Here is a 27877-nt window from a genome sequence, read left to right as displayed (position 1 = left end):
GAATCTCGAACTATGCGAAATTCAATGACGACGATGTATCTCGACAATTTTAGCAACGAAACCACCCAAAAGAGGCTCCTTCGATTATAAATCAACGCACGGAGACTTTTTATGCAATATTTCGGATAAATACGTATACAAATATTTGCCATATATGTTACGTAGCAGCGCTGGTCTATTTCACCAAAGTACATAATCATTTTGATGCCGAGATAAGTTCTCTGTAATTTTACTACTCAGGACACGCAAAATTTAGGTCTGTGACCTTCTTACGTCGAACGATCTATCGATGTTCGAATTCGCCAACACAAAGTCCGCTCACGACTGCTTGAAATTTAAGGACCTGCCGCACTAGTTAATTTTCGTGTTTATATATCCGCAGCAACCCATACATTTGGTGGGCGTATGAGTTTTGCTGTGTTATTGAGGAAAATTCAGTGGTGAAAAAAGGAAAATACGAAACTATTGAATGTTTTGTATAGCACAGTGATTGCTGCGTTATCTCCTCAATTTTGATCAAATCATTTAATGATTTACCCGTGTCTTTAATAAAAATTATTGTAACATCGACCTGGTTCGACGTAACCACAAAAATATTAGTAATTTTTCGTATAAAAGTCTCTCCGCCCGCGGAAACTCGAATTCGATTAGATAAATTTGAAGAAAAATGTGATTGATTGGACTCCGAAGAAGCTTTACGTCTGGTTGAGTATTTCCAGCACGAGAATATAACGTGACGCGGCAGGTTGAATATTTTGTTTTCTCTGGTCTCGTCGGTGGCTGCGTCGATAAATATGAAGTATGAAAATAAAGCAAGGGGAAAAACGTGGCCGCGTGTTGGGCTGTAATGAAACGTTCTACTTCGAAAATCGTCGTGATCGTAACGAAGAAACTCTTCGCCGTACGAACGCGCGATAGGCGAACACATCGGCGCATGTCGCAGGTTCGTGAAAGAATGGCGATCGAGTTAGCGTACGAACAAGTGGGAAAAAGCGGCGGAGAGAAAACGAGGCGCAAAAGCCCCGGCACAGAGAGCGTGACGAAATCGATCGTTTCTGAGCGCTCCTCGTATACGGGTATTTACGTACTTTGCGAAGCTCTCTCTTGACGCGGGGTGAATAGCTCTCGCTCTCAATGTGTTGCGGGCGAGAGAAAAAAGTGGGGAAAAAAGCGTAAACGCAGCGAGGATAGAAGCGCTTGTGAGCGTGTGGAAGCGTTGGCCAAACCAAAAACCCATTAAATTGGCAAACTTCCCGGCTGATTAGGACCTTCCTCGGGCGCTAATTGCGTAAACCGCGGTGTCGACGAACGCGGCGCGCGGCACGCAACAAAAGCGAGCTCCTCGCCCCATCGCCGGGCTCGATTTCGAGCGAAACGTCGGGGCAAATGAAAATGAAAGTTTGCGAAAATGGGACGATAATTTGGCGAAAAAGGAATGAATGAAACGCGGATACTCACGTAGCCGCTAGACTTCGATCGAACCGAGATGACAGCGAACAATCCTTGCGGGTTCCCCGGGTGTCGCCATCGAGGATTTCCTCGCCGCCTTGTTCTGCGCCAGCTCTGCTGATTAATATTTTCCTCTTCGGCGCCGCGATTCGACACCGGAGTTACCTCGTCGCGGGAGCTTCCTCACGGATTATCCTCTTCTGCGTATTTCCAGCGTTGAATTCCCAACGAAAAGCAAAAATACAGAAACGAAAGAGTGAGGAGGGTGAGAAGACGTAAACGATGCTGCGAAGGGCCGAGAAAAAATGAGAAACCGAGCGAGCGCTGCCGAGGCCAAACGGGAGAGAAAAGTGTACGCAGCGCCCCAGCAGCTCCTTCCCTTTCGCTGAATTTTCCTCTCGTTAACTCGCTTATCGAGGCAGAGAAGCGGAAGCAACAACCGACCCGGCGCGAGCACAGAATCCCAAAGGCTTATGATCGGCCGCGTGCGCGACAAGACGGTAAACACGCCGATGAGAGCGTGTGAGCGAACTCGAGTTTCCACGCAAACATAAAAGTACGCGCGTGCATCGAGAGACGAGAGACAAAAAGGCGTAAATCGCGCGACCGGAGGGGCAGGCCGAGGGGGCCTCGGAGCAGCGATCTATGAATAGGAGCAGCGTGCTCAAATCCGCCGACTCGAGATTCTCCGAAAAACTCGGGCAAATACCCTCCCCCACTGAAAACTGCTTATCCGCGATTTTTCCTCACAAAACACCGCGCGAGGCTTTAATCCCGCTCGCACAAATCATTGAACCTACAAATAACCCGTTTATCTCAAAAGTTTTGCCCGTTCCCGAGAGCGCGGCCGGCTCGAGGCCTAAAAAACAGCGTCGATTAAAAAGTCTGCACTCGGCACGTTCACCCACCGGAAATTTGGCCGCTCGCACGCTTCTGTATTGGCCCTCGCCGCGAGCAGCAACAAGCTCTCCTCTCATCCGACGATTATTTCCCTCTGTTTTTGCACTCCCTCGATTCCTCGCGTATATGGACCAGAGAAGCGAAAGAGAGAGAGAGTGAGAGAGCACGAGAGCGGCGAGGAGCGCGAGAGAGACCGAGCACAATTTGTAAACAAGGAAACGAGAGCATGCGCGACCACCGGATTTAACTCTCTGGCTAACCAGACCGGGCTCTCTCTTATCGCGTCACTTCGACGAGAATATACAGAGAGGAGTGTTGTACCACGCGATATATTCGCCCTTACCGCCACTCACCGGGTGCACACTACCAAGACGACGGGGACGCCGCTCCTCGGTCAAAAGTCCAGGAAGCAAACCTCCCCTCGAAGCGTGGCTGTCACGATTCCGACTCGCTCCCGAACCGGGGGAGGGGAACTCACCCTACTCTCGGGAGCTCTCCCCTATCTCGCTCTCCGATAAAGCAGCCCTCGGTACGGAGTTTTCCGTGTCGAGTGGCCGACTCTCCGAGATCTTTGGACCGGCTTCCTGGGCCCGGTTTCCCCGCGGAAGAATCTCGCACTCCCCAAGGAAGCGAAACGTCTCCGGAGGGCGCCGCTTTACGCCGCTTTTCTCACTACTTTTGTCCTCGAATCTTGCCTTCCGCAGGGAACGACTCCTGCGCGGATAACCCCATAAAAATCATGCCCCCTTGACGCCGAATACTCCGCACATGTGTGCGGAACACATGTGCGCCCGCGAGCGTCTCCTATACTTATATGCTATAGCAAGTTTGATTACCGCGCGCGCTCCCTTTTCCATGGCTATAATGGCCGCTCGCTCCATGGGGGTGGCTTTTTTCACCCCCATGTGCCTCGGGATGCGCGCGATGGGGAAAGCCAGCCGGCGATCAATACCGAGGGACTCACCTCGCCAACCGGTGAACACGCTTTTCCATCATTTCGCTTTGTGTCCCACCCTCACCGGCAACGCGCTCGCGCTCCATTCGTGTGCGCCCGCGTCCTCGTCTGTGTCATTATGATGCGCGCGATCGGCAGCCCGATTTTACACGCTGCTGCGATGTACACCCTCGGAAATTCGCAGCCCTAACGTACTTTATTTCACACACAGGGAAGCCTCACCGAGAGAAGCACTCGCTGAGGCACAACGCGCTTTAATCCCCTCCCCGCAAGCGGCTCTCGTGCATGCGTTTCCCCTTCGCTAGCCGACGACGCGCAGACACATCGGAACCGCTTGAAGCGCTTTTAATCATCGGCTAATTCACCATCGTCATGGTTTCATGCATTGTTAGCTCTCACACTCGCGAGAGCTAATCGATCCTCCAACGAAATTCGATCGGATCGCTTTTTTTTAACAGCACATTTTTTATTTTAGTTACTTCCCAATCGCGGCTCCTCGCTGATTGAATCCGTTTTTTGTTTTAACAACCGCGAGAACGAACGTCGATTATTTATTGAGCTGTTTCGCCAACGTTCCCTCGTGAAATATCAATTTTAGCTTTTTTCCCTCGAAATCGGACGAAGGACCTTGAAGGCTCGTTATTGACCAATCGCGGGAAGCGATCGACGAGCTCTCGCGCATCGAGATAATGGTTCGAGTCCCCAAAGGTTTTGTGCAACTGGCGAAAGGACGAGAAGCTTTTGCATATCTCGGAGTTTTTCGAGGAGTTGAAACCAGCTGGGAATCCGCGATGATAATTGCGAGTTAACACTAAATCCGTGGGATCGCCGCTCCCGTGTTCGATCCGGCGAAAGAATCGTTTCGACAGCGGCCATTTTACCGATGTAATCAAAGGGTCGTCTCGTTCGCACGCTCGCTTTCGGCGTTATGCAAGCGCCCGGGCCCCCACACGCCGCTCGCCACTTTTATCTCGCTCGACGCGATGTCCAACGATCTTGTAATGCAGACAACACACGCTCCCCCATTCCAGGTGGAACTTTTCCTCCGAGGCTTTTATATCCATCCGATGATTTTACCTCCTTATAACTATTATTTATTCGCTTATATAAATTTGCTTTTATTTATGCTTAAGAAAGTGCGATACGATCTCGCGCGATACCGCCAACAAATTATCGTGAGAATCAGAAACTTTAATTTCTCTTGTACACGCTTTCGCACGAGCGTATTCTAGCCGCTTCTGGAATACAGCGCTGTACGGAACGTAACCGTCCTAATTTGCACGCCAAGCAGCCTGTGCGCTTCAAACTTTTGTTTATTACTCGATAATCGATACGAGTGCGCATTATGTGGCAATTCTGTGCCAATTCACCTCCATTTCGTTCTCCACATTTTTCGGCTCGTTTCATTCTTTAGCTTCTTTTTTTTACTGTTTTCAACAACATTTGTGCTGCGATCCCTAAATTTTGCCAGAGCTTACAAAAATTAAAGAAAAAAAGAAAAAAACAACGGGTTTACAAAATTACTTTCTTCAATTTGGACATTTTTCAACGATAAAACTTTATTTTTCAATTTTTTAAACAACTGTAATCGGTTACTCGGGAATCGTTACCCCTAAAAAGTCTCGTTATAAGATTAATTCGACACGTTCATGGAAGAGACAAAAAGTTTTTAAATGTCCAAGTGCAAATTTGCACCGGTGTGCCGAGTGTGTGACCTTGAAGGGAGTGTAGTGTGTCTACGGGCTGGAATCCAACCGGATTTTACACTTTCGGAGCATTTTTCATCACCGAATGTCGAAATGGAGCAAAGGAAAACATTTTTTTTTGTATATTCCTGCTTGATTGGTATTGAAATAAAGAAACCTCGATCTGGCTCACGAAAAACACTGCTTTCGAATGTAATTTTGTCACTCGAATCGAAAGTGACAAAAAAATGTAGAAAAGAGTGCCAAAAAATTCGAATTTACTTTCCTCGAACCTTTGGTAACAAAAAATTACAAAATTCCCTCGAAAAATGTTTTTTTTTTTTTTTTTTCTCTCAATTCCGCGTGATTTTCTCCAATATTTCGAGGCTTCTTACTCCATCGGTTCACAGAAACCAAAAAAGTGGATGAAATGTGCCAAAAAATATTGCAACTTCGAAGAGTGGCAATAATCTTTCTCTCTCTCTCTCTCTCTCTCTCTTCGGAAAGTTGAGCCCGTGATAATGCACTCGACGATTATTATCAAAGATAGAAAACGATACTCGCCGTGGGTGTTGCAGCCTTTTCCTCCGAGTGCTTCACCTCCGAGAAGGATGCACGTTGATTCAGTCTTACTTTCTCGTATTAAAAGAGAAAGGTATTGCGAGTGAGCGATGGAATTTAAGATTTCTTTCGAATGATTTCCGATCGGTTGATACTGTCCCTTTTCCCACAATGCACGCGTCGACGAAACGTTCTGCGAGGATCGGCCTCAATATCAATCACGAAGATAATCGTATATTCGGATTTAATTATTCGGACGACTGTATTGCAATTCGTAAGGTACAAATAGGTACAAAGGGTATAAGAGTACAAACATTTTTTTGTGTTTTTGTTTTTTTTTTGGTTTTTTTTCTTTTTTTTTTTTTGGTTTTTTTTTTCTTTAGGAACTAGAGTTATGCGGACATAGAAAAAAGTATACAGCGTGTGTTTTGGGTATTTAGAGAAATTTGTAACATCGAGATTTCGATATTTCGCGAGTGAGAAAAAAGTAGGAGCGAGGAGAGGAGGAGAAAGGAAAAGTATAATTCAGTAGACTCGGTGACGAGACTCTTCTCGAGGGCGTTGAAAAAAGGAAAAACGTTTACAAAAACGAGTGTACGAGACACTTGGGAGAACGATCTCGAGGGGATCTTGAAAGAAAAACGTGAGAAAAAAGTTGGTTAAGAAAGCGGAGTGTCCACGTTGAAAAACATTGTTGAAGAGCGCTAATCGTATTCGTGAAAATATGCTCGAGCTTTGTTGGTACTTTGAGCGACGAAAAACTTGACTAGTTTTTAAATTATTTCTGTGTTTTTTTTTCTCTCTCTCTCTCTCTCTTTCTCTCTTTATAATTGCACGCACGACGTAAATCTGCAAACCCACAATAATTTGAGCACACCGATTGCCACCGTTCGAATGAAAAAATTCCTCGAATAATCTTCCTACAAAAGCAACGAAAAATCTCCAAAATATATATTCAATTTCACATTTCAATAAAAACGAAATTTTCATCCCTTATTACAACGACCCCCCCCCCGGCCAATAAATCAACGTTTTTCTCTCACTAAATTATCTCCGATCGGCTTTTATCGAAAAACAATCGTTTCGAAAATTTTTTTCATTCGAAACGATACCAACCAACTGCGGTACGAAGTTGATCCTCGAAATAAGAGTCTCGTCGAACAGATTCGTAACTTTGTGCGCGGTACATCGTTATGTCGATATTACAATAAATTATTACAATATTATAACGCAATAATAAATATATATGCTGTATATATATAATATATATAATTCATATATTTATATATATTTATATATAATTTAATATAAATTCTTATTTGTTTTTATTTTATTACTTTTTTTTTTTTTTTTTCGCTTTCTTTTTCATTTCATGTAATAAATCTATGCGTGCTGCTTCGCTTGTTGCTGTTTGTTTATATCGTATAATAGGAAGAAACATTTTGACACTTGCTAATCTAAACATCGAGAGGAACCCCATTCATTCGTCTATTTACAAAAAATTTCCTCATTTCTCCCTCGTGCATACGATTTCACCATTTCCTTCTGCTTCTTATCTCCGTGCGCGCCCCCCCCCCCCCTCCCCCTCCCCCCTTAATTAGTCAGCTAGTCGTGTATCTTACATCGCATTTTTAATCCGATCTGGGTCTTTTCTCGTGTATACTGGCCGTTTAGAACGTTCGACTCGTATTTAGGTACATACACTTTGAATTTTCTCGTCGTTTCACATCGTTGCAAATCTTAGATTTCTTGAAAAAGTGAATTTTGACAAGTTTCTGGTATAAAACGAACGCTTTTTGCTGCACGTGTTTTGAACGCACTTCCGACGTCAATTTAACGAAGATTTCTCGTGGTTAGTACGAGCAAATTTGATGATTAAGATTGTTTTTTTGATTAGCAGAGAAATATAGGAATTAATAAAGAACGTTGTTTTTAAATAACGAAAGATTTGCAACTTTGATTGTTATGATGTAGCAAAAATCAGCAAAGTAAAGTGCCTAGCGCATTGACGAATTATGTACTCCATTATTCATAATAATTCATATATTTATTTCAATATTTGTATATATAACTATATAAAATCCACTTTTCTACTATTATCACGGACTCTAGGGTCATCGTACGTATTAGTGGATGAACACAACATGCATTCCCGTTTCTCGCATACTCACCTCTCGCATCTTATTATTTTGAGCATTAAAATTAATTATACAAAAATTTTCGAGCGCAGTTAGGTCAGCTTCGCTAATAAGATATCGTCGATCGATCGGCATAGCGACCGAATTGATCCCCTTTCCAATTGTTTTCGTTTTTGTTTTCCCTTTTCTTCGTTTTTTACGTAATATTTAAACGATATTTTTCCTACGAATGATTTCTTGGACTTTCGGGCTTCGATTTTATAGGGTTTTTCATGTTTTTTTCCTTCAAGCTCGACGGACTCGTGATATGATTTCGTTCGAGTCCATTTATTCGGACTCTGATACTAAAAAGCTTCACCTCTTTACGATCGTTTAGAAAATGGTTTTTTTGAAAATTTTTCGTCTCCTGTCCATTCGACATTTTTTCAAAGAGTTCTCGAAATATTTGTGCTTTGGATTCGTGAGGCGTTTGAAATGTTCTTGCTCTTCTTCGTAGTATCGTAGAATTATCGAAAATATCGTAATTACCAATTGAGAATGACGAAATTTGTGACTTTTGAAATAAAAAAAGGATGAGAAAATGCAAGTTTCGTTGAAATCCGACGAGAAGAATGGGGCCGAAGCCTCGGAATAATGAATTCTGAAATTTTGGACGTTATAGCAGCCTCTGAAATGAAATGTTTCACGAAAAATCGTCGATCGATGAAAAAGCTTTGAAAACACCGACAGCTTTTGTCGCTGCACCCGTTGGCTCAAAATTTTCGAGAATTTTCTCCCTCAATGCTCGAGAGATTAATGCCCCTGTTTAATTTTGGCGGATTGCCAGGTGCGAGTGAACTCGTTGAGAGCACGTGCTCGATTATCTCTCGGCCTCTCCGAGTGTCTGACATTGAAAGAGATCGCCCGATTCAACATGTGGCCGGATAATGAACTGCCGGTGGTCAATCTATCTCTCACGGAAACGAGCTTTTTAACCAAGCAACGTCGTCGCTTATACGTACGTACATATATATTCGTCGCTTTCAATTGGACCTAAGTAGGATGGTCACGTTATTGGGACCGTGTAGATCGGTTGTGCGTGATTGCGAGGAATAATGTACAGTAGAATACCGATTGTTACATTTTTTTCATCTCGTTTAACTTCGACAAAAGACCCTTTACGATTTTTCTATTAATTCGTTTTCAATTAGTTACAATTTATCCATTATCTATTTCATGACCATTGAATTTGGCATTTTATTATCGAGGATCAAAGTTTCATTGCTGATGGAAGTTGAAATTTATTGAAAAGTACTGAGCCAATGATTTTTTCGTTACTTTTCAGTCATCGATTCATTTCATCGTTCGATCAAGAGCTGCCTTAATTCGATTGAAATACGATCGGGGCAGGAAATAATGTTATTGATCGTTTCCTGAATGAAAATTCGGATCGGTGCCTCGCGAATTTTCGGATTCATCGCCCTCCCCATCCTCGTTATTGTTCCCGTTGCGATTTGAACGTTTTGTTTTTTTTTTTCTAATAGCTACGAAAATTCGAGCAAAAATATGACTTTCAGATTTACTGCTAGAAATTTATATATTTTTCTTTTTCTTTCAATATTTATTCCGCTTGGAGAAAAAATTGATAAACTTTTTACTGGAAAAGATAAAAGTAGACGAAACGAATTCTACTGTACTATTTCCACGTGTTGGCTCTAATTTTCTCTTCGCTACGAGACAAAATATCGAACAGACTTGTACACGGTATCAAAAATCACCAAGCTACGAGCCAAAACTCGTATGTGAACTTGGCTTCGTATCGATCTCGATGAAATACTTGTTTTCCTTTCATAACTACTCTGCTTCTTTCTCGTTTTTCTTCATATTTTTTCGAAATTTATTATTTTTAAAAAAGCCTCGTAAATACTGTATATCAAAAGTGATTGGTAAATTCATACGCTCCAAATCCTGCGACAGCTGACCCGTGTAAACCGTAATATAAATATCAACTATTCTCACTTGTGTGGCTTCGCATTGGGAGAAAATTCTATCCTCCGCGCCTCTTCCCAACCCTCGTTAGCCACGCTTTGCTTTTATTTTCAAACAAAATCGTAGAAAAAATTTGATCGAAAGAGAGCGATCAAACATTTTGGGGGAAACAAACCGTTCGAGAGACCTCGAAATCCGTTTCGCACGGACCGACAAATGAGTTTTTGTTTAAAATTTGAAATTGAACGCATAAAGAAACGAGATTTTTAATCGTGGATGAACATTTCCACAGATTATTCCTCCCAATTGCTCGTCGACGATCGTCCTCCTCCGATATTCAAATCCCATCCCATCCCATCGGTTGTTGTTTTGGTACGAAAGAAAATGAGAATCGAGCGTTTTTGGTCTCCGGATCGGTGCAAGAATGGTGAGATTTAAAAAAATTGGTTTCAGAGTCGCATCCGACGGTGAAACGGCTCGTCTCGTGTCGTATTTCAGCAAGGAGATTGTCGGATGAAGTAGGCCGGATCGTTTTCGGCTATGACTCCGAGTCCAGCGGCTCTGTACTGTTGATAATTTTTGGGAGGGAGCTGTATGCGTGGGAGGTTGTTTTTCGGGTGTTGGCTGTTTCTGAGTTCGGTTTGATAAGGAACGATGAACTTGGTCATTCCTCTTGACCCCTTGCGTCACATGTATGTGGGCTTGACTTTGTACGCCCTTTTCCAGACCTCGCAGAGGCACACGGTGCTGTGAAACCGGTAGAAAATTGCGAGTGGCATGGAGACGTGAGTGATGATGGTCCAGGCCCAGAGCCCGTAGAAATTCAGTTGAACGGGGTGGGACTCGGCCCGAGATTTTTCGAGGGTGTTGATCGCCCACATCGCGAGGTTCGTCACGAGCAAAAACGTGACGATTTCCCGGCCCGGTTTTCGCTTTATTTGGGCCGGAGTCGAGACCGATCGTCTCGACGAATCGAGAATGAAAATGGTCTGGAAAGTCGTTTGAATGACGCTCGCCAGGGCCGTTATCAGGACCAGAATCGTCTCGTCTTGCAGCGTGAAATGACCACCGATTATCGTGAACGTCGAATAAATGAACATCCCCGTCTGAGCAGCGACCAGCAATATATTATCGAGCTCGAGATTCCTGCTCCCGTCGTAACGCAGCTTCCTCATCTGTATCATCCCGATCAGGGTCGCGAGCGTCGACATCCCGTACAACGCCAATTCGCACACGTTCACTTCCGTCACTGCGAAACTTTTCAACTCCGGACGCGATATCAAGACGAAAAATAATATCAACGATATTATCGTCAGTACCAGGATCAATATCCCGACGAACAAACCCTTGTGCGCTCCAGCACAGTCCACGCTGTAGTGGTGCGGCGATCTCCTGCTCCGTCGAACAAACGTACAATAATACATTACGTTAAGCTTCCGGTTTTACGAATCTGAAGCATTTTTCATCAAAAATTACTCGTTTAACTGATCAAACACGATTCTTTCTATTCAGCTGTCAATGAAACATTTCGAAAAGCCTACGAATCTCGGGACATTGATTTAACACCGGCTAAGATCTTTTCGACCAAAACTCTCAGAATTTACCATTACAATTGGCAACAGTCCATTATAAAATTGAATTGCTAGCCAGATTGCAAACGGTTTTGTCCCCGATCGCGTTAAGGCTTGAAAACCCACTGCCAAAAACCCTTCTCATCCCTCCTCCATCGAGCTGCTCCGCTCCATCGACCTTGATTACCTATAAGCGTGAGTGTGATGTCTCGTTCCAGGAGGAGTTCCCGGATGCAGTGGTCCTATTTTCGATATGTTTTTCCACATTACGTACAGTATTGCAGCGCAAATGAGACTGTACTCGATCGTGCACGGAAATAAAAACGGACTGGCGTCCTGCACGAGCGAACCCATTATGTTGGTCCTTCGACATTCGAACATGTGGTGAGGCCCTTTCAAACCACGTGGCAGCCTGGTGTGCTCCCCATGGTGACCGTGGATGTGACCTCCCAAATGAATTCCCGCTTTCGAGCCTGAAAATATAAAACCGATCAATCGTGTTGGAGCTTCGCCATGGAGAAGCTTGTCGAATTCGATAAATTGACATTTAACAACGAAATTTTATTTCAGCAGATGATAAAAATGAAAGAAATGATCAAATTGACAGAACATAGTAACAAATAGCTTACCAAGCCTGTGAGAAATTCTCAGTGAATTATTCTCAGGATCGTAAAACGTGAGGATCTCGTGCTTAGTTTCCTGCACGAGGACGTTCAGCCAAACCGATAGATTAGTCCCGATCATGTGCATCAGCCCGAATCGCGCCACGACTCGATGCCGGTAGATTTTCATTTGCTGCATCCAACAAAGGGGCGCGAAGATGGATCGAGATTAGTCATCGCTCTTTGTACGGTTTTTCATTCAATTATTATTTATCTCAAAAAACAAATCGTATAAACTTCGGACGATATTATCGTGGCGAATCTCAGCGACGATTCAAATTTGAAAAATCGTATTCCAATCATTAACAAATCGAATGAAGTTTTTATTAAAATGAAAAAATGCTTAGAAAAATTAAACTTTTAGCGAGTTTCAAATATTTTTTTAGCCTTCTCTCGCCTGCGGTTCCAATGGGTCCGATTCGGTCACGGTTTTACTGAATTTAAGCTCAAAATTCCTGCACCCATCGCGTCATAACTCGATCCCCAAGATTTGTTTATTTCAAGAATAATTTGCTGCTCGACGAAAATCGATAATAATTGAAAGGCAATAATCGATCGGTCCGGAGGGGTTGCTCCTTTATATATTCCAGGCTGTTCACCCTTCTGTTTCATTTAACTCTCCGATAGAGGCTGCGAGGATTAACGACGTCGAGTTTAACGTTGCATAGAGAAGTTTCTCTCTGGGATGAGAGGATAGACTCGAGGAGGAGTCTGCTCGACGATGCTTTTATTTTCTATGCTTTTGCGCACGTAACCACCTTCACAGTCTCGACCAATCCTCCCCCTCGTTTGGAGGGTCTGGCGCATGATACTTGCGCCAGTTTCAGCTGGCGCGTCGCAAGAAAAGTGACGGAACTCGAGCATCTCGACGAGCGATAATGATCCTCGTGTTGGATGAGCTCGAACAGATTTGGGCCGAAAAATAAGCCCCCGGAAAAGGCTGGCTTTGCAGCAAAAATCGATCAGCTTCGTGGGATTAATGCTGCAAAGCTCTTTTCCCAAAATTATTCAAATTTCAGGAATTCACGGACGCTGGGGGAATTCCCTTTCTTTCGACATTTCATGCCCTGCAGGCTTAATTACACTCGACTTTTCTCTCTAATGAGACAGATCCCCGAGCCTCGTAGTAGTCTGGAACTTCAATTCTCTTGCATTCCATATTTCACGTGTTTCATTAAAAGTCTCTCGTGGCCTAGACAGACCATGGAAAAACTGGGTGAGACGAGCCGTGCGAATGACACTCGGAAAATAATTGTCTTCGTTGAAATTTCAGGAAAATCGAGATTCGAGCCACTCTTAATCGTCGCTCCAATCGCGTTTCTCTTCACAGTTGTGCAAGTTTGTTGAAAAATGAATTTGAAATATTCAATTCCATGAGAAATGAACAATATTTCCTATTTCTGTCTGGAATAAAAATTCATTTTTTGGGTCGAGATTGTCCGATTGGTGCTTAGGAGTAGAAATTATTTTTCTCGAAAACTAGAAGCTCTGAAAGAGGAATTTACATGTCCTTAAAAAAATCGATGAAAATCCACTTTCTGGGGACTTGGAATTCAGTTTTTTGGCTCAAGATCGAACGGTTGTAGCTTCAGAGCAAAAATTCGATGAGACGAAGCTCTCGAATGTTTGGTCAATCTTGATGGGGTTAAATTCTGACTGGAGTTGCTTACCTCGTTGTTCAGAAAGATGAAATACATTTGAATGAAAATGAAGGCCATTCGCGTGGATGGCGTGAGGGCGAGCATGATGTTGTGGCACTTGGTGTTTCGTTCGAGTTCGAAATATTGGCCAAATTCGAGTCCGGAGTAAATCATGGAACCGATGCCAAAGGCAACAGCGCCCATCCGAAGATAGAAGCTTCCGTAGTGTTGGGCCGGTCGCAAGTGCGGAAATCCGCTGTCCGGAGACTCGCTGTCGCCTCCGGTCGTGCTGGATGATCCAGACGAATCCAGATCGCAGACATCTTTGCGTTTGCTGTCGGCTTTCGATCGGAAATGGACATTTTTAAACTCTGCATTTCCCAATGGGAGCAATACTCGGATCGTAGCTACATTTTTTCAAATCCATCGAGTCGCTTCGTCTCGGGGGAGCTCCAAAAATGTTGCGAATAAAAAATCAGCGTCTGTCCAAATGACGGTCTTTTTCCGATCGTTTGATCTCATTTAGAGTTTTCGAAATTCCATACTTTTGTGAATTTCAGTTTTATGGATACACGTTCTTTCAAACAAAAAAAAAGGTCCAAACTATACGAGCTTGGAAACAAAATCACCAAAACAATAAATAAAAAGTACAAAAACGTCGCTCGATGGATTTTTTACAAATTCGGGCACAAAAATTCGACCGGTGGTTTCGTCTGGTCGAAACATTTCGAATCTGACAATTTTCTTTTGTTTTTACACGATTGTGGACTCGATTATATATGACAACGAATGATCGAAGTATTGCTCGAAAATGGTGTTTACCAAGGAATAAATGCAGCTACTTACATCGTTTGGGTTTGTTGTCTCTGAGAAGCATCGCGTACATGTACAGCAAAAAAATCATGCTTCCAAAATAAAGGTAAAGATAGAAAGCCTCGTAGAACGAGGGAGGAATGTAGGTCGATATGACTTCGGCCATCGGGAACGCGATCCCCATAACAACCAGGAGTTTTCCATAAAGTGCGCTGAGAGTCGTCGCCAGGGCGTCCCTGCATTCATACATTTGGAGTGTCAGTCGGTCGAAGGACGGCAAACAATTGTTTGTTCGACGATCGCTTTAATCGGCGCTCCGCAACTTTTTTCTATTTTTCTTTTTATTCAATTCCTAATTGGATTCCCTCGTTGTTAGTAATTTTTTTTTAATTATTCAGTCGAAATCGAGGAAATTTAACGCTGCACGCAACGTTCGTCGGAGTTTTTTTTGACGGTTTGCGTTCCTAATAGTAAATCCAATAATTCGTGGCCAGCAGGGCCACGAACCGAGCTCGAGAGCAATGAAAAATTCGTCAAGGTCCAATTTATTTTGAGGAGCTCGTCGCCCTCCGGATTTCCGGCTCGGAAATATTGCCCGAGCAATTTTCCTCGATGAGAATCAAGCCGGCGAGTGACGTTCGCTCGAAAATATTAGCCAAAAGTACGATTCGTTGCAGGCCAATGTCCTTGAACTAGGAAAAAATGGATTCTCGACAAAGTTGATGCGAATCTAACCGAAATCGAAAATTCCAACTTGAAGAGTTGAAATTTGGAAACATGCTGGAAAACACAGCGTGCATTTATTCCCGGAATTACCGTGTCCATTTGAATTTCATGAAATAGAATGAACTTTAAAGAGCCAAAAACGAGAATAAGAAAATACAATGTTTTTAAATGTCAACGACGTCTTGAAAAAGTCTTGTTACGAGTGAAAATCGCTTGGGAGTGGAAAAACAAAGACTTGTTTGAGGTTAGCGAGTAACGGCGCCGCAAACGGTGGAAGGTTTGACAACACGATGAGCCAGCTGGTCTAAAGTATAGATTTGCATATGCAAATAAATAGAAAATGGCTGTTGTCACATTTTGCTTGACGATTTTCCTGCGAGAGTATTTTAACCGCTATCGTTGTATCAAAAATATATAAATCTCGAGAAAAAAGTTACACATTATTTGAACAATAGCGAGAATAAATTTTAATCCTTTCAAAGATCATAAAAATAGTAAAAGAGTTGAGCTGCTTTTTCGAATGACAAGTAACGCGTCGTCTTCCTCTTCCCAGTTTGTTTTCCAATCATATTTTTTCCTCAAATTGGCTTCGCGCGATCTGCTTGAGGATCAGACGAAATTTCGAGCTTGATTACGAGCGCTCAGGCCTCGAGATTCCACCGCAATTCCAGAAATCCTGTGCTCCGACCAGAGCTCCAAAAAACTCGATATTCCAGAGGCTCCCAGTGGCTCCACTAAATCGAAGAAATCCGATCCTAGTGCGTTATTGTAACAAAAGCAAAGCGATATCTCCGAAGTGGAAGCATCGCGGTCTACCCCCGTAGTAATTGGCTCAATTAGGCGTAATCGCAGCGCGATATCAGCGGGGGCTGCGATGTCACTGGTCCGCGTACGCTGCGGAGCAAAAGTTGAGGCAGCAGTAGCAGCGTGAGGGCAAACGCGTGTGCCCCGCGCAGGGATCGCGGTGGCCGTACGTTTGATTTTCTAAAGTGCCAGTAATTGCAAACCAACGGGTTTTCGCGTTGTACGCGCTATACGCGCACGCTCACCGAGCACCGAAACAGCCTTTGGAGTAGGCACCCACACATAGACCGTTGCGGGTATCCAGACAAAGCTGATTGTATGTAAAGGCTCATACGCGCACGTCGGGAGACAGGACATCGCGGGAGGATCACGTGAAACGCTCGTGACACGAGGGGAGCCGAATCTCCTCGCTCCCTAATCGTATAAATCCATGCCAAGCTCTATTACAGACTTTTCATTCCTCGACTCCCAGCCAATACCCCCTTAATCACAAATACTGTAAGCTTTCGTCAATTTGAGAAGGAAACACAGGAAATTTCAGTTGGGCGTCCCAAGGACCCGATTCTTCTCAGTTCCATGAAATTTCGTAAAAGCTGAACGAACATTGGACAATTGAGGTCTTCGGCGTTGACGATCCGTGGCCACGGATCCTTGGAAAAGCGCACTGGTCACGCGGGCTCGGAATTACCCGGCGCAGCCACATATTCAAATGCCTGCCGCGTTGCCAGTGCCGTTCCGAACGACACATCGAAATTTAGGACATTAAGTTGAAGCTTTACGGACAAGGATATATCGTGGCAAAAGTTTTTCATCCGATTTTCAAAGTGGTGAAAACAAATCAGCAGGCCACGTTTAAGGGAGGAGAATTTTTTTCTAAAAAAAATCATGCACAAGCTTCCTCGGGCGCTGATAATTTATGAATTCCAGAAATTAAGGCTGCGCTTGCCGTGATTTTGAGCCCGCGACCACGGAGCCTTGAAATCAAGGAAATTTCGCGTGATTCTTTAGATCTGAAGGGATGAAAATGTTGTGTACTTACGCGCCAAGATTCCTGACCGGTCCATCGGCGACTTCGAGATAAGCCGGTGCCGGGTAACAAACAGCGGGTATCGGTTGTGAGGGGCATGGTAACGCGAGTGCGAATTGGGCTACCGGGTGATGAGCCCGAGACGGTGAGCTGCTGCTGTGTCTAGACAGAGTTTCCGGTGAGACGATTACGGCGGACGGCGACGCGGGGGATGGAAGGGCTGCCGGCAGTCCCGGCCAACTGGGTACATAAAATAAAAGCGACCAAAAAATGGCCTTTTTATATTTCGTTGGAGGACACGATTAGCCAAGTAACGAGAATAAGTTTTGCGCTTCGATGCTATCGTGCCCGAGCTTGTCATTTTTTCATGTGAATCGGGAAGGAAGAAGAAGCTCCAGGGTAAAAGAGGGCCTGGTGAAAGGGAGAAAATCTCATTTCTTCGATCACGTTTTTGTGAAAAATATCATTTCATGGAAAAAAATATAAATTTAGGTAGATCGTGCCCGTAGGATCGTACTTTATGGGTGTCTAAATTGCCTCGATTTTTAACTTCCCGATTAAAAATATCACTCTAAATTAATGTCAGAGTTGTTCGTTCGGAATTGCAAATACATTTTTTTCAACTTATTTTTTGGCTAATGAAATTACAAGCCATTTATTAATTCGGGGATCCATCACTGACCGAACCCAAAATTTCATTCGCCCCTGCCTAAAATACTGTAGTTCTTCCTGTGAAATATCACTTCAGGGAGCTCAAAGGGAAAACACGAAAAAATGGATCGAGAAATAAGGAGGAACGTCAGAGCTTGAGATAAATTTAGAATACATTTTTGGATATATTTTTTATAGCCTCTCCAATTTTTAATCCATTCAATTAAGCCATTTTTGAGTAAATCATTTTCAAACTTGGAATACTTAACACCTACAGGAAATAATTCTACAGGCCCCATCTTTCCATACTCGAAAACAAATGAAAAATGGTGATAGGCTAGAAAAACTATTCCACAGTTTGAACTCTAAAGAACATTTGTGCGAAATTGGAGGTCGTTTCATTCTGCCATTTTTTAAATATTTCACATAGATTCCACCCAAAAATTACGGATTTTTAGAGAACTTAGATAACAATCGAATTCGTATTTGCTTAACCTCACTTTACGTGAAGCTGATATTCCTCCTTAAGATGATGGATCAGTCGGTAATCACACCTCGAATTTTTGAAATTGAAACTCTTTGACATCGTTCGTCCGATTAAAATAATAAAAATGTCATCGTACGCAGCACGATCGCAAAAATCCGATGACATTTTTTATTTTTTCGATCGGACGAACGATGTGGAAAAATGTCCTTTTCAAAATTTGCAGCTATCTCTCTCGCACTCACAGTTGTGATTACCGACTGAACCATCATCTCATCAAATTTCGAAATCGAATTTCTTTGACACAGTTTAACCGATTAAAAAAGGGCTCTGTCAGTCGATTTTTGCCATCGTTTTGCGTAGACTGAACGTATTCTTTGACACAGTTTGACCGATTAAAAAAAGGCTCTGTCAGTCGATTTTTGCCATCGTTCTGCGTAGGCTGACAGAGCCTTTTTTTAATCAGTCAAGCTGCGTGTCAAAGAATTTTGATTTTGAAAATTCCAAGTGAGGTTAGTCGACTGATCCATACTCTTAATAAGTGTTAATAAAAAGACAGAAGTCAAGGAGAAACAAAATGCCGAAATAAGCGAATGTGAGGTTACGAGTGCTTGATATACTAATTTCGTTCAATCTTTAAGGTTTTTATTACTGGCAAGACAATCGTCTCGATTTTTTTCCCAGACCTTCGTTTATGCTTTATTGTTATTGTGTACATTTTTATAAACTTCGTAAGAAGCGTTCATCCGTAATATGGAAAGATAAACGATTTTTTACCCAGAGTCTCTACAACCCTGCGCGTATTTTTCTTCACATTTAAACACTTTTATCCAAATAACCGATAAGACGAACGCTTTAAAATTTGAAATGTGCGCGAGTCGACAGCTCATTTAAGCTCTGTGTAAATTTCAAGGCTTTCTTAAGAAAATCGTTCCGTGCATGAGCTACCTTAATAATTATAATTCTCGTTTCATTTTCGTTATTAATGTTCCTTAGATTTGCATGGGAACGGAGAGCCAAGTTTGTTCCCATTTCTGACGAGAGTATTTTCTCTCTCCCCGTTCTTTTAACGGTGCGAAATGAGTCGCCAGAGTTTTCGAGCTAACCCAAATGTAATTATCGTCAACGAGCGCGCGGGCCCCGGCAGAGCACATTTTTTAAGAATCTCGTCGACGAAGCTCGCCGCTGCTTCACTTTCCGAAGCCCTTTTCCTCCCTCAACGAGTCTTCGTCCACCAAACCATGAAAAGCTGGATTTCCCACCCTCTCGTTCTCGACTTTTCACAAATGGGAAAGAGGCGAGGGTGTCGAAAGTGACTGTGTTACACCCGGACGCATACGTACCGCGACGAAATTCACGTTCCCGAGTTTTTATAGATGGCGAGGACTGGAAAAGGATCGGGGGCGGGTTCGAGTCGAGTGCACCGTATACGAACAGGGCTCATCCCTCGCTCCTCGCTCTCGCAGCTTCCGCAAGCGTTTTGCAAATAATCACGTAGTTTTGGAGGATTGAGCGATAGGCTCGAGAGCCCAGCAAGGTAAAAAGAGCTCGGCGAGCGAGGGAGAGAGCCCAACTGTGCGGAGGAAGAGCGAAAAAAACAACAACGAAGGGGTTGAAAAGCGAGGGGGAGAAAAGGAGAGAGCGCAGCGTCAGAGGCTCAGATGACTACGTTTCTGTCCTCCCGTGCGCGCCCTGCGAGGGTGAAATAAGAGAGAAGGAGTAAAAAAACAACAACCTCGAGCGTAACAGAGGCGGACCAGGGCCCGTATTTTTCTGTGTTTAAATGTACGTCCTTTTTTCTCAGTTTCCGCGATACGAGAGAACCCGGAGAATTTAAGGGTTTCTCTCAAGCCAGAGACGCGCGCGCGTTCCCTCCCTTCCCAGCGAGTTGTGTCCTCGCCTCCGCGATCCCGATTCTCCGCACTATAATAATACACTTTCGGAAGCTTTTTCCCAACGCTTTTTTCCCTCTCCAGCCCCCTTTTTTCCTCATCTCTCCCGTCACTCGCTCGCTCGAGGGAGCCAGCATTATTATTTCATTTCGCCTCTTTCTTCGAGCTTTTCTTTCTCTCTTTACCCATTTTTTTTTTTTATTTTTTTTTTTTTTTTTTATTATTTTTTAGCCCGCACATAATACGACGATATTTCTTTACGAACAAGACATCGCTCGCGCCGCTGAAAATTCTCGCCGCCCCGCCCCGCGCACCCTCCCTTCCGACGCCCCCGGCTCCCCGGCCAACATTCCGCATTTTCTTTCAGCATTTTTATCCCCCTTTTGTCGTCATACGACCAACGATATACCTGAGGGAAGTTTCCTTAATAAGCATCTCGATTGCTCCGACGACGACGGCTCTTCCTTCGATGCCCTTTGAACCTCGAACCTCCTACGGAACCGCGACTTGTCTCCTCTCGTCACAATCTCCACTCTTTACACCACTCGTCGTTTTTTTACACTTTCGCTATCACACCGCTTCACCACTCGACGCTCCATAAACTCGGTCACACTCCTCGAGCCTGCATCGCAGACTGCCCCCCTGCTCCACTGTCGCAGAGACACCACACTCGATCAATTACCCCCTTTCTCTATCTGAACCCCTCTGGACTAATCGCGACCAATTTTTATGCGTGCTCGAGCCTCGCGGTGGGGGACGACTGACCACCGAGCCGCGTCCTCCAAGCAACTCGACGTCTCTCAAGAAATTCGCCGTTTTTCAATCACTTCTCCCGTCTCGTGGCGTCTGCTTTTACTGGAGCGAATATTTCCACGAAAATCTTTCACAAATTTGAGAATTTCGGCTAAAGAATTTCTTTTAGGGATAAAAGTTCCGTCAGCGAAGTGCCGGAGGGAATTTTTCCTTCGTTGCAAAGATTTTCCGATGCTTGGTGCGACTGCTTCGGTGGTTGGAGCCACTCCGTTTTTTGCTCTTTTCATAAAAATTGAAAAAAATGCTTCTTCGGTATTTTTTTTTACCGTTTTTTTGATGCGGGCACTTTGAGGTGATTTTGAAGATTGATTTTGGATCGATGCTCGGCAATTTGACGATTCCAGGGGCGGAAAGCCTCCCAGGAATCGAAGCAGGAAAAGCATTTTTGAATAATCGAGGTTCATCGTCGAATGCTGCGAATACTTTTTGTCAGCGAGTATTGAAGAATTCGACTCGATAAAATTGGTACGGGGCCCGAAGCGTTATGTCAGCTTTTTAATGTCGACTGCCTCCGGCGATCGCGTTCCGGAATAGCATGCCCAGCATTGTTGATAATGAAACATCGCGATAGTGACAGTGACGGGGTTATTAAGCCGAGGGAGATTGGGGACGATGTCGATGGAAATCGCGTTCGATATATCCGCGCCGGAAGTCGAGTTGCCTGCGCATGATTACAGACAGAACTCGATCGGTTTTCAGATGTTGGGAAAGTGAGCTTGCGGGGAAATTCGTCGGTCGATTGGAGATTTGGGACACCGGATCATTGGAGAAGCAAAAATAGATTCCGGAGCTCCTTTTCGACAGGATTTTTCGCTCTCAGAATGAGCTCGATCGACTTTCACGTCGATCCAAAAACAGACCGACTGTGGCAGTGGGAACGTGAAATTGTGCCGAGGAAGGTGGAAAAGCGACGAGAAAATTTCCCCTCGGAGCCAGGCATCGAGGAAGCACGTCAAATTTATTCGCCCAGCGACTCTCGATAGTTGCCGAAAGTAAGAAAAAAATGGTGATCCACGAAGGAATAAATTTAGCATAAAATTAAGCACGTAGGACACTTAACTCGGCTGGAAGCGAAGCCTCGTTGGTGAAAATACGCTTTTGAGAGTGTAATCGTCAGCCGGGCCTACAGATCACGATTTCGTTGTCGCGGATATAGATGCGAGGGTCGGAATTTTTGAGGGATGAGAGCTGCGAGTTGGGAAACCCGAGGATGTCGAGAGATGATAAAACGCGACGCTAACATTGCCCGAGCTCGTGCGTGAGTCCTCTCAAAAGCGAGGGCGATCAAAAGGGACAGAGAAAAACGCATCGGAGGAGCGAAGAAGCGTAAGAAAAAGAGAGTAAAAAAAGCGAGAAGCGGCGCGCGTGTACGAGAGGGAATGAGGAAATGAAAAATTTACCGGCATCTCTCTAGCCTCAAGAGTTGGAAGTACTTTTTTTTTCATCGAGACGAAATGGCCGCGCGGTTGTGTAGTTTGAAAAAGGCTGGAATTTACAGAGTCGAGTTCTCGCTCCGGAGCTACAACTTGGCGCTGAAAAGGGCTCGTCCGTGGCAACACCCGTGCGCTAACTCTGCCCTCCGCTTCGCGAACGTTTTTTAAGAAAATCTTTACACCGAATTGTCGAATAAACACGGATTATCGACGGCGCTTTTAAGCCCTTAAATGCTTTGCCTTGAATTCGAAATAATTTTCAAAACTGCCCTATTCGATCTCTGCATTCAATTGTGATTTGAAATCTTTCATTTCTTGTGGTTTCCTAAAAAACCGTTTGACAAAGTCAATCACATTAACACTTTGTTCTTGATACATTTTTTTGTGCGCTCCCTTTGCCCTCTCTAAAGCGATTTTTCACATAAATAACTGCAGTACTTTAGCCAGGGACGAGTGAAATTTGGGGTTCGGTCAGTGATGCATCCCCGATTAATAAATGGCTTGTTCGACGAAAAAAAAGTTCGACGAGAAGGGATTGAATTTTTGGAAAATTGACGAAGATAGGAAAAAATTGGTTCTTTCGACTTCCACATCGAGAAAAATGAGAAATACAAAAGCAAATCGATCGAAATGTTCGAGTCTCGAATTTAGAGCACTCAGACAGATGGGCGGAGTGTTAAAAATAGGAAAAAAAAAAGAGAGAGAGAAAAATAAGAGGAGAGCGAAGGGAAAGTCTCGGTTTGGAAAAGGCATTGCTTTTAGTCGAGTTTTGAACTCACTTGGACGGTTTCTGGTTTTCCCTGTCGCCATTGACGCCAGACAGTAACAGCTCGGGAGTTTTCTGCCGCGAACTAACGTGAGTCTCGAGGGATGCTGCGGCTGCGGCGGCGGCGGCGGCTGCAGCCGCAGCTTCCTCTTCCTCCTCTCTGAGCTCTTCGGATGCCTCCTCCGGAATCGTCGTGATATCTTCGAGCGGTGGAAAGTCTTCGCCATTCTCGTCCAATCCGTTGTCCGGTATGGGATCAGAATTGTCATTGGGACGTGCAACTTCCTCGATGTCCGAATCGATACCCTGCGAATTCGCAGAGAAACGCGTGAGCGATTTTACGAATTGGCTGAGATCCAACGCTCCTCGCGTACCGAATCGCAATGTTGGATCGTTTGCTCAAATTTTCACTAATCTTTTCCACCCCGGAAACGAGCCTTCTACAAATTCACAATTTACGAAAGTTTTCTCCAAACAAAAATCCAATTTTTGTATATGCGAAAACGTCGAAAACTCGTTTCCGCTTGGCCCCCCCCCCCCTCGCACGTTTTAAACCGTGAAATTTTGAAACTTATTACAATTAACGAGCCCTCGACAATGGGGATGAATTTACAGTGATGAAACTACTTTAGGCTTGGTCGCTTCATAACTCAAGTTAAATACGCGGAGCGCGAGAGAAGCCCTTTCGAGGCAAACTTTGGAAATGTCACTTGCCGCCAGGCAAACACGGGCTTCCGCATCGGGCGTTGAGCACACACAAAATTTCATAGTTCATAGCCCGTCAAGAGTTATTTGAAGGCGAAATTCTTGTTTAAAAATGAATGGAAAGGTCGCGATGACTGGAGGATATTTAATCCTGGAAAATAGAGGTTTGAGGGGGCCCCGTGCGAGGCTGGGCGAGGGAAGGCAAGAGCTAAAAGGGTTCTGAAGAGCACGTACCTGTGCAAAGTCCATGTAAAACGAGTCCCTGGAGTCGGAGCTGCCTCGGCGAAGCCGTAGGCTCAAGTCGGGGCTGCTCTCTCCCATTTTTTCTTATCGCTATTCTCAATACCTTTTTTCTTTCTTCTTTTCCTCACGTCCTCGGAGCTCCCGCGTCAGGTATTATAGTCCGGACGCGTGTACGTTACCCGGCTCGCCACCTCTTCCTCGAAGCTCTCGCTTCATCCCTTATTCCCCGCTGCTTTTATCTCCTTTTATCTTCTTTTCTTCCCTCGCTTTCACCCCTTTTCACTCTCTTCTTCTTCTTCTTCTCTTCTTACAGACGCAACGACAAATCCTTTGTCTCACTTTCTTCGCCCTTTTTTTCTTTCTCTTTCCTCACGAGGATCGACAACCCTCCGCGCCTCTAGCACGCATCCCCTCGCAATTCTAAAGAACCTGCGCCATCCACCTCCGCCCCTTTACACGTATCCGTGGATGAGCTTCCAAGCTACTGCAGCGCAAAACAATTGCCCTTGAATGATGCATCCCACCGACATTCGCACCCTCCTCTCGCCCTCTTCCTCGGTCCGCACTATTCACCCTGCGACCGTCCCAAAAACAAACAATTTTTATCGTCCGCTTGCCTCGATCACGAGGCTTCGGCTTCTTCGGACGAAAACAACCTGTTTCCAAGTTATTTTTTCATCTTTTTACTCATTTTAGGGAAATTCAGGGTTTTTCAGAATCCTCGATCGCTCGATTCGAAATTTTAAGACCAATTTTTTCAATATTTTTTGCTTCTAGGAAAATTTTACGTTTTCGCTGCTTTAGTGATCGCTCGTCTGAAGCGTATTTCCGTTTCGTGAAAAATTTGAATTGTTTTTATTAATCGATTCAGGCTTTTCGATCAGAATTAAAAAATTTTTTTTTTCAGTTTTCGAAAAATCCAACGTTTTCGACAGTCTTTCGATCCTTCGATTCAAATTTTTTAATCATTTTTTAACGTACAGAAATTCATCGATTTCGACAGTTTCTGATCACTTGACCCGAGCTTTTCCCTTCTTTTCTCACGATTTTTTAATTTACAAAATCGCTTCGATTCACATTGAAATAAAAAATAAACTTTCTTGATAATTCGTACCTTCAATGAACTGGCGTTCTCCCGATGACGATTTTTCAACGCGCCTATCGTCCATCGTACTTCGAAAAACATCTTTCGAAAGGAGCAACTACGACGTACACACGATCTCATGGGATTTCGCGCTCGAGACGTGGAACGAGGGATGACCCTCGGAACGCTCGTTTCGCCCAATGTTTTATGGCTCGTACGTGGCATCGAATCGTATCCCCATAAAACTACGTCCCCCGCCTGTTACGATATCCTACAAGAGAATACTCAGCTTTTAGGACGTTCGTTCGTCTACGGGCTTTGTGTACAAAGAAACTGCAGCTCATTTGAGCCACGATTTTCTGCCACCGTTTATCGTTCTGCCAACCGAGAAATCAAGCCCAAACCAGTCGAATTTTCATCCCAAATGCTTCGACTCAATTTCCCTCATCGAATTTCTCATTTTAATCAAAATTTTCAATCATTTAAAAAAAAAAAAAAAAAAAAAAAACAACAACAACATCTGCGTTGGTGTTGAAAAAAATAAAAAATTGAAACCACGATAAAACGAGAGCTCAAATATTCAACGGTAGAAATGGAAATTTCGATTTTCTCGTCGCTTTTAATCGGTGAAACGAATTCTGCCAGGAAATGTTCGTCCAAAAGGGAAAAGCACGATGAACGATTAGAAGTCGAAATAAGCACGAAAGTCGTGAACGCAGACGAATGCTTGGCTCGTGACGGAGAATTTTCACTTTTCATGGTGTTCGCTATTGTCGAGGAGGGGGAGCGGAGAGCTCGGCTGGGCGAAAAACAGTGAAAGTGTTCCACTTATAAATCGAGTTGTTTCGAGTGCGGTTGAAGCGGCTGTAGAATGGAGCAAATGTATGAGGAGAACCCGAGGAAACGTGACTCGCTACGTTGCCTGGATTCTCGGGAGCAAAAGTTGGCGGGGACATGAAAAAAGGGCGAATTAAAAAACGGAGAAAGCGTCGGGGGATGTAGAAGCGTGGGCACCTGTCAAATTTTCGGTTTCTTTGACAAGCCTATCGAGAGGTATGAACGCGGGGGAAGTGATCCAATAATATCCGGGGCGTTGAGCCCGGGCAAGGCATGCACCCCTCTCTCGTTAAATATGCACAATAAACATCGATCAAGCTTCGAGGGCTGTAATTGGCATTTCGCTGGCGGTGGCCGCCGGGGGAAGGCAAAAAATGTAAAAAATGATGGAAGCACTAAAATGTTGACTCACCTGAGTACTCGGGGGCGATAAATTTGTCGAGAATGACTGAAAAGCTTGGAGATTCAGAGGCTGAAGAGCGGAGGGAGCTGCGGAGCGAGGCGAGGCTGTTGCTTCCAAGACATTTTGTCGTTTCCTCGAGGCTCGGCCCGGTCCGGGGCATCTGACAGTTCCGCGGGGGCCCGTTTATCCGTGGACACTTTCCGGATCTCTGGATCGAGCCCGGGGAACGAGAATATTGAAAAAAACGGCAGGGAGAACGGAGCCGGAGCCGACGACACTGCGAAGCACGCGTCCGAGGGACGATTTTCGATAGCTCCGGCGGAGAAAAAGTCGATAAACATCGACGAGAGCACTACGAAAGGCGGGCGACTCGGCGACGGAAGCTCTCCCGAAGCCTGACGACGAGTCAGTGCTGTGGCGAGAACAGTCGCGGGGCTCGTTCCATCCCTTGGCCAGTCCGCGAGCTACTATACGCGACTTGGCGGCTACAGCGACGTCGTACGACGTACAAATACGACATATACGTGACGGAAGCGACGGGAGAATGCGAGCGCGAGCGTCTGCGAGGTTCGGGGGGTTCGCGCGGGTCTGAGAGGGTCGAACGAGGCTGGGACGCGCGTGTCGTGCTCCGTCGGGCTGTCGCTCGACGCGAAACTTGTTCCCCTGGACCAAGGTCCCCAGGTTTTTCGTATTTTCCTGTTTCCCTCGCTCTCCTTCACCTCCTCCTACGGAAATCTATTTTTTGGCAATTTTTCCTTCGCTCGAGTTGCCACGCGTCTCCAAGCATCCACGCCCGTTCAAATGAAACAGCTTCCGAGCTTTTCTCCTCTCTCACCGGATCAATCCTGACGACGAAACTCGACGATATTTTCACACCCCCCGAGAAAACGCTCCACGCATCGACATGCTGGAACACCCAGCCTCGAATGACCCGGGCTCGGATACTACTTCCTACTCCAACCCCCGACCCTCGCTCGCTTCCCTCTCTCGTTGTTCGCTCTCTCTCTCTCTCTCTCTTCGCTGCTCCGCTTCGTCTCCTTCTTCCGCCATCTCCCGCACACGCGCCTGCTCAACTGTGAATAAAACGTTGCAACCCCCCGGGCTCGTGCACGGTTCTACGACTCTCCGCATATCTGTGGACGCGAGTCATCCCTCTTTTTTATATCTCCCGATCCATTCACCAATCCTGAACGCAGAAATTGCCTCGTGCTTCGAATATTATTTGGGCTCTTCGGCACTATCGATAAATTCAATTTTCTCAACCTTCTTATTCGAAATATTGCATTTTTTTACTTCCTCGATCCCTCAGTGATCATCAGCATCTTAGGCTTTTTCATTAAACTCTCAGCCTCTCAAAAATCCCGACGCTTGGGAACCTCGAACTCAATATTCATCAGCATCCGAAAATTTGACCTCAAAACAAACCAATTCAGTAGGCTTCTCAACTCACGTTCGAGCAAAGATCTAATTTTTGCCTTTTTTTCGAGACCGAGACTCAAAATCCTTTGTTTGTGTACGATAAAAAATTCCAAATACCCCAAAACAATGAATTTTAACCCGAAAAGTTTCAGCTCGGGGTGCTGTAATAAGAATTTTTCATTAAAACGACTAATTTTTCATTAAAGACGTTTTTGATACTTTTCTTAGGTAAGGTCGGAAAAAATGAT

General features: G+C 44.5%; 2 protein-coding genes across 4 annotated transcripts in view; both read right to left on the bottom strand.

The window, feature by feature from the left end:
* OtopLa (Otopetrin-like a) overlaps positions 1-2615 on the bottom strand; it is a 39335-nt gene extending 36720 nt beyond the window's left edge. Inside the window, exons 1-2 of one of the 2 annotated variants that reach the window (XM_043430225.1) lie at positions 2358-2615; positions 1459-1649 (exon numbers count right to left, since the gene is read on the bottom strand). The gene's annotated coding sequence lies outside the window, so the exon portion shown is untranslated. Of the gene's footprint in view, positions 1-1458; positions 1748-2357 lie in introns of those variants that run through there. The other variant, XM_043430224.1, reaches the window with a different exon arrangement.
* Positions 2616-5928: 3313 nt separating this feature from the next.
* Positions 5929-26680, bottom strand: LOC122417095 (proton channel OtopLc-like). Of its 2 annotated transcripts, XM_043430354.1 has the most exons (10): positions 26220-26680; positions 25001-25241; positions 23878-24460; positions 22952-23244; positions 16912-17139; positions 14376-14578; positions 13560-13870; positions 11857-12022; positions 11415-11700; positions 5929-11048 (listed from the first exon to the last, which is right to left on the bottom strand). In XM_043430354.1, exons 3-10 carry the CDS (start codon positions 23962-23964, stop codon positions 10343-10345), a joined length of 2280 nt encoding a protein of 759 aa, XP_043286289.1. In that variant the 5' UTR covers positions 23965-24460; positions 25001-25241; positions 26220-26680; the 3' UTR covers positions 5929-10342. The 2 variants fall into 2 exon arrangements, with proteins under 2 accessions (XP_043286289.1, XP_043286290.1); XM_043430355.1 differs by lacking the exons at positions 22952-23244; positions 23878-24460; positions 25001-25241; positions 26220-26680 and adding an exon at positions 20336-20584.
* Positions 26681-27877: the final 1197 nt, after the last annotated feature.

Source organism: Venturia canescens, chromosome 10 (genome assembly GCF_019457755.1).
Source record: "Venturia canescens isolate UGA chromosome 10, ASM1945775v1, whole genome shotgun sequence".
Classification (NCBI taxonomy): Eukaryota; Metazoa; Arthropoda; class Insecta; order Hymenoptera; family Ichneumonidae; genus Venturia; species Venturia canescens.
The sequence above is the reverse complement of the archived record's forward strand: the minus strand, read 5'-3'. Positions and strand labels throughout refer to the sequence as shown.